The sequence below is a fragment of the Oncorhynchus gorbuscha genome, linkage group LG05, assembly GCF_021184085.1.
Source record: "Oncorhynchus gorbuscha isolate QuinsamMale2020 ecotype Even-year linkage group LG05, OgorEven_v1.0, whole genome shotgun sequence".
Classification (NCBI taxonomy): Eukaryota; Metazoa; Chordata; class Actinopteri; order Salmoniformes; family Salmonidae; genus Oncorhynchus; species Oncorhynchus gorbuscha.
In genome coordinates this window covers 90,176,147-90,183,646 of record NC_060177.1, presented here as the reverse complement: position 1 = coordinate 90,183,646, position 7,500 = coordinate 90,176,147, and the positions used below count along the sequence as shown (strand labels likewise).

Sequence of the window (7,500 nt, the reverse complement as noted above, 5' to 3'; positions counted from 1 at the left end):
CCATTTTTTTTCTACTGTGTTATTGACTTGTTAATTGTTTACTCCATGTGTAACTCTGTGTTGTCTGTTCACACTGCTATGCTTTATTTTGGCCAGGTCGCAGTTGCAAATGAGAACTTGTTCTCAACTAGCCTACCTGGTTAAATAAAGGTGAAATAAAAAATAAAATAAAAAAATGTTCCACTGTAAGTTCTATTGTATTTTCTAATCTACTGAATGTTCTACTGTATGTTCTAATATACTGTATGTTCTGCAGTATGTTATACTGTATGTTCTAATCTACTGTATGTTCTAATCTACTATATGTTCTAATCTACTGTATGTTCTAATCTACTGTATATTCTAATCTACTGTATATTCTAATCTACTGTATATTCTAAAATACTGTATGTTCTAATCTACTGTATGTTCTACTGTATGTTCTAATCTGATGTATGTTCTAATCTACTATATGTTCTAATCTACTGTATATTCTGCTGTATGTTCTAATCTACTGTATGTTCTAATCTACTATATATTCTAATCTACTGTATGTTCTAATCTACTATATATTCTAATCTACTGTATGTTCTAATCTACTGAATATTCTAATGTACTATATATTCTAATCTACTGTATGTTCTAATGTACTATATATTCTAATCTACTGTATGTTCTAATGTACTATATATTCTAATCTACTGTATGTTCTAATGTACTGTATATTCTAATCTACTGTATGTTCTACTGTATGTTCTACTATATGTTCTAAACTACTGTATATTCTACTATATGTTCTAATCTACTGTATGTTCTACTGTATGTTCTACTGTATGTTCTAATCTACTGTATGTTCTAATCTACTGTATGTTCTAATCTACTGCATGTTCTAATCTACTGTATGTTCTACTGTATATTCTACTGAATGTTCTACATTATGTTCTACTGTGTGTTCTACATTATGTTCTACTGTATGTTCCACTGTATGTTCTACTGTGTGTTCTGCTGTATGTTCTACTCTGTGCTCTACTGTATGTTCTGCTGTATGTTCTACTGTATGTTCTACTATATGTTCTATTCTATTGTATCTTCTACGTTATGTTCTAATCTACTGTATATTCTAATCTACAGTATGTTCTACTGTGTGTTCTTCTGTATGTTCTACTGTATATTCTACTTGTGTTGTAAACTACTGTATATTCTACTGTATGTTCTAATCTACTGTATATTCTAATATACTGTATGTTCTAATCTACTGTATGTTCTAATCTTCTGTATGTTCTAATCTACAGTATATTCTAATGTACTGTATATTCTAATCTTCTGTATGTTCTAATCTACTGTATATTCTAATCTACTGTATGTTCTAATCTACTGTATGTTCTACATTATGTTCTGCTGTATTTTATACTGTAGGTTTTACATGTTGTTCTACTGTGTGTTCTACTGTGTGTTCTACATTATGTTCTACTCTGTGTTCTACTGTATTTTCTAATCTACTGTATGTTCTACTGTATGTTCTAATCTACTGTATGTTCTAATCTACTGAATGTTCTACATTATGTTCTACTGTGTGTTCTACTTTATGTTCTACTGTATGTTCCACTGTATGTTCTACTGTGTGTTCTGCTGTATGTTCTACTCTGTGCTCTACTGTATGTTCTACTGTATGTTCTACTATATGTTTTATTCTATTGTACCTTCTAAACTACTGTATATTCTACTATATGTTCTAATCTACTGTATGTTCTACTGTGTGTTCTTCTGTATGTTCTACTGTATATTCTACTTGTGTTCCAATCTACAGTATATTCTAATCTACTGTATGTTCTAATCTACTGTATGTTCTAATCTACTGTATATTCTACTGTATGTTCTAATCTACTGTATATTCTAATCTACTGTATATTCTACTGTATATTCTAATCTACTGTATATTCTAATCTTCTGTATGTTCTAATCTACTGTATGTTCTAATCTTCTGTATGTTCTAATCTACTGTATGTTCTAATCTACTGTATGTTCTAATCTACTGTATATTCTAATCTACTGTATATTCTAATCTACTGTATGTTCTAATCTACTGTATATTCTAATCTTCTGTATGTTCTAATCTACTGTATATTCTAATCTTCTGTATGTTCTAATCTACTGTATGTTCTAATCTACTGTATGTTCTAATCTACTGTATGTTCTACATTATGTTCTGCTGTATTTTCTACTGTAGGTTTTACATGTTGTTCTACATTTAATTCTACTGTGTGTTCTACATTATGTTCTACTGTATTTTCTAATCTACTGTATGTTCTACTCTTCTGTATTTTCTAATCTACTGTGTGTTCTACATTATGTTATACTGTATGTTCTACTGTATGTCTAATCTACTGTATGTTCTACATTATGTTCTACTGTATGTTCTACTGTATGTTCTACTCTTCTGTATGTTCTAATCTACTGTATGTTCTACATTATGTTCTACTGTATGTTCTACTGTATGTTCTAATCTACTGTATGTTCTACATTATGTTCTACTGTATGTTCTACTGTATGTTCTACTGTATGTTCTACTCTTCTGTATGTTCTAATCTACTGTATGTTCTACATTATGTTCTACTGTATGTTCTACTGTATGTTCTAATCTACTGTATGCTCTAATCTACATTATGTTCTGCTGCATGTTCTACTGTATATTCTGCTGTGTGTTCTACTGTATGTTCACCTGTATGTTCAACATTATGTTCTACTGTATTTTTTAAAATTTATTTTACCTTTATTTAACTAGGCAAGTCAGTTAAGAACAAATTCTTATTTTCAATGATGGCCTAGGGGCAGAATGACAGATTTGTACCTTGTCAACTCGGGGGTTTGAACTTGCAACCTTCCGGTTACGAATGCAACGCTCTAACCACTAGGCTACCCTGCCGCCCCAGGATGTTCTACTGTGTGTTCTACTGTATGTTCTGTTATATGTTCTGCTGTATGTTCTGCTATATGTTCTACTGTGTGTTCTACATTATGTTCTACTTTATGTTCTACTATATTTTCTACTGTATGTTCTACATTACGTTGTACTCTATGTTCTGTTATATGTTCTACTGTATATTCTAATCTTCTGTATGTTCTACCGGTTTGATTGAGAAACCTAGAGAGAGACAGACACAGACAGACAGGCAGACAGACAGAGCGACAGACAGACAGAGCGACAGACAGACAGAGCGACAGAGGTGACAGAGAGAGACAAATATAGAGGACTTCTCGAAAATAGTATCCAATACATTCATTTATCCTGCTGTTGTGATGACAACAACATGTTGTTTCTCAGGTGTCCTGGAGCTCTTTGCTGTATCTCAGGGTGTCATCGGTATCCGAGGAGTCTACAGTAACAAATTCCTTTCCATGAACAAGAGAGGAAGGCTTCACGCCGTGGTAAGTAGCCAATCAACTACCGTTGTCTGTGTCAGTTAACTACCGTTGTCTGTGAGCTTGGTAAGTAGCCAATCAACTACCGTTGTCTGTGTCAATCAACTACCGTTGTCTGTGAGCTTGGTAAGTAGCCAATCAACTACCGTTGTCTGTGTCAATCAACTACCGTTGTCTGTGAGCTTGGTAAGTAGCCAATCAACTACCGTTGTCTGTGTCAATCAACTACCGTTGTCTGTGAGCTTGGTAAGTAGCCAATCAACTACCGTTGTCTGTGTCAATCAACTACCGTTGTCTGTGTCAATCAACTACCGTTGTCTGTGTCAATCAACTACCGTTGTCTGTGTCAATCAACTACCGTTGTCTGTGTCAGTTAACTACCGTTGTCTGTGTCAATCAACTACCGTTGTCTGTGTCAATCAACTACCGTTGTCTGTGTCAATCAACTACCGTTGTCTGTGTCAATCAACTACCGTTGTCTGTGTCAGTTAACTACCGTTGTCTGTGAGCTTGGTAAGTAGCCAGTTAACTACCGTTGTCTGTGTCAGTTAACTACCGTTGTCTGTGAGCTTGGTAAGTAGCCAATCAACTACCGTTGTCTGTGTCAATCAACTACCGTTGTCTGTGTCAGTCAACTACCGTTGTCTGTGTCAATCAACTACCGTTGTCTGTGTCAATCAACTACCGTTGTCTGTGTCAATCAACTACCGTTGTCTGTGTCAGTTAACTACCGTTGTCTGTGTCAATCAACTACCGTTGTCTGTGTCAATCAACTACCGTTGTCTGTGAGCTTGGTAAGTAGCCAATCAACTACCGTTGTCTGTGTCAATCAACTACCGTTGTCTGTGTCAATCAACTACCGTTGTCTGTGTCAGTCAACTACCGTTGTCTGTGTCAATCAACTACCGTTGTCTGTGTCAGTTAACTACCGTTGTCTGTGTCAATCAACTACCGTTGTCTGTGTCAATCAACTACCGTTGTCTGTGTCAGTTAACTACCGTTGTCTGTGTCAATCAACTACCGTTGTCTGTGTCAGTTAACTACCGTTGTCTGTGTCAATCAACTACCGTTGTCTGTGTCAATCAACTACCGTTGTCTGTGTCAGTTAACTACCGTTGTCTGTGTCAATCAACTACCGTTGTCTGTGTCAATCAACTACCGTTGTCTGTGAGCTTGGTAAGTAGCCAATCAACTACCGTTGTCTGTGTCAATCAACTACCGTTGTCTGTGTCAATCAACTACCGTTGTCTGTGTCAATCAACTACCGTTGTCTGTGTCAGTTAACTACCGTTGTCTGTGTCAATCAACTACCGTTGTCTGTGTCAATCAACTACCGTTGTCTGTGTCAGTTAACTACCGTTGTCTGTGTCAATCAACTACCGTTGTCTGTGTCAGTTAACTACCGTTGTCTGTGTCAATCAACTACCGTTGTCTGTGTCAATCAACTACCGTTGTCTGTGTCAGTTAACTACCGTTGTCTGTGTCAATCAACTACCGTTGTCTGTGTCAATCAACTACCGTTGTCTGTGTCAGTTAACTACCGTTGTCTGTGTCAATCAACTACCGTTGTCTGTGTCAATCAACTACCGTTGTCTGTGTCAGTTAACTACCGTTGTCTGTGAGCTTGGTAAGTAGCCAGTTAACTACCGTTGTCTGTGTCAGTTAACTACCGTTGTCTGTGTCAGTTAACTACCGTTGTCTGTGTCAATCAACTACCGTTGTCTGTGTCAATTAACTGTCTTTATACTGTAGCGGACTACTGTTGTCTGTGTCTTTATACTGTAGTGGACTACTGTTGTCTGTGTCTTTATACTGTAGCGGACTACTGTTGTCTGTGTCTTTATACTGTAGCGGACTACTGTTGTCTGTGTCTTTATACTGTAGCGGACTACTGTTGTCTGTGTCTTTATACTGTAGCGGACTACTGTTGTCTGTGTCTTTATACTGTAGTGGACTACTGTTGTCTGTGTCTTTATACTGTAGTGGACTACTGTTGTCTGTGTCTTTATACTGTAGTGGACTACTGTTGTCTGTGTCTTTATACTGTAGTGGACTACTGTTGTCTGTGTCTTTATACTGTAGCGGACTACTGTTGTCTGTGTCTTTATACTGTAGTGGACTACTGTTGTCTGTGTCTTTATACTGTAGTGGACTACTGTTGTCTGTGTCTTTATACTGTAGTGGACTACTGTTGTCTGTGTCTTTATACTGTAGTGGACTACTGTTGTCTGTGTCTTTATACTGTAGCGGACTACTGTTGTCTGTGTCTTTATACTGTAGTGGACTACTGTTGTCTGTGTCTTTATACTGTAGCGGACTACTGTTGTCTGTGTCTTTATACTGTAGCGGACTACTGTTGTCTGTGTCTTTATACTGTAGCTTTATATATATATAAAAGTAGCGGACTGCCGTTGCGACCATTTTGGATACGGACATTGCATTTTGAAGGAGAGGCCCAAGTTAGGAAGGCTTCAGGGCGTCGTACTCGGCCCTATATGGATCCCATTTTATATCTGAGGAGAGGCGTGCAGAAACTACTTTGCCTGAACACTAAGACACATGAGAGTTGCAGATGTCCCCCTTTTTTAAATGAATGACTTCCTATCTGCACTCTGCAGCCAGCCAGCCAGCCAGCCAGCCAGCCAGCCAGCCAGCCAGCCAGCCAGCCAGACAGACAGACAGACAGACAGACAGACAGACAGACAGACAGACAGACAGACAGACAGACAGACAGACAGACAGACAGACAGACAGACAGACAGACACACTGCTGCTTGTAAGCAGGCCAGTCAGCCAGTCAGCCAGCCAGGCAGCAAGTTCCTCTGTTCCGTTGACAGTCGGCAGTAGGAAGCCTGGGCTGACAGGCTGGGTAGATAGATACAAGCCTCTCCCTATATACATGTGTTAGAAAAGATTAGTCTAGAGAGAGAGAGAGAGAGAGAGAGAGAGAGAGAGAGAGGGGGGGAATACAGGGAGAGAGAGACACAGAGACAGAGAGAGAGAGAGAGAGAGAGAGGGAGGCTGGTACAGCTCCATACAGTGAGCTGTATGGATGGATGGATAGAGGGAGGGAGGGAGCGAGCGAGGGAGTGAGGGAGGGGGAGCGAGGGAGGGAGGGAGGGAGCGAGGGAGGGTGGGAGCGAGGGAGGGAGGGAGGGGGGGAGCGAGGGAGGGAGGGAGCGAGGGGAGGGAGGGAGGGATGGAGGGAGCGAGGGAGGGAGGGAGGGATAGAGGTATGCACTCTGTGTACAAGCAGGTTAGAATTTTCATCATGAATCTGGTTTCTGGAGGCAGTTCTGCATAGTGGTCTAGTTGGCACTAACCTATCCTTAACCACACGGCTAACCCTTTCCTTAACCACACGGCTAACCCTATCCTTAACCACACGGCTAACCCTGTCCTTAACCACACGGCTAACCCTGTCCTTAACCACACGGCTAACCCTATCCTTAACCACACGGCTAACCCTATCCTTAACCACACGGCTAACCCTATCCTTAACCACACGGCTAACCCTATCCTTAACCACACGGCTAACCCTGTCCTTAACCACACGGCTAACCCTGTCCTTAACCACACGGCTAACCCTGTCCTTAACCACACGGCTAACCCTATCCTTAACCACACGGCTAACCCTATCCTTAACCACACGGCTAACCCTGTCCTTAACCACACGGCTAACCCTATCCTTAACCACACGGCTAACCCTATCCTAACCACACGGCTAACCCTATCCTTAACCACACGGCTAACCCTATCCTTAACCACACGGCTAACCCTATCCTTAACCACACGGCTAACCCTGTCCTTAACCACACGGCTAACCCTATCCTTAACCACACGGCTAACCCTATCCTTAACCACACGGCTAACCCTTTCCTTAACCACACGGCTAACCCTGTCCTTAACCACACGGCTAACCCTATCCTTAACCACACGGCTAACCCTATCCTTAACCACATGGCTAACCCCAAACCCTAACCTTAACCACACGGCTAACCCTATCCTTAACCACACGGCTAACCCTGTCCTTAACCACATGGCTAACCCCAATGCCTAACCCTATCCTTAACCCCAATGGCTAACCCCAATGCCTAACTC

General features: G+C 40.2%; 1 protein-coding gene across 1 annotated transcript in view; it reads left to right on the top strand.

Moving 5' to 3' along the window:
• Positions 1 to 7,500, top strand: part of LOC124036653 (fibroblast growth factor 5-like) — an 83,652-nt gene that overhangs the window by 9,957 nt on the left and 66,195 nt on the right. Inside the window, exon 2 of the mRNA XM_046351475.1 lies at positions 3,302 to 3,405. Coding sequence (XP_046207431.1) covers positions 3,302 to 3,405 — 104 coding nt within the window. The remainder of the gene's footprint in view (positions 1 to 3,301; positions 3,406 to 7,500) is intronic.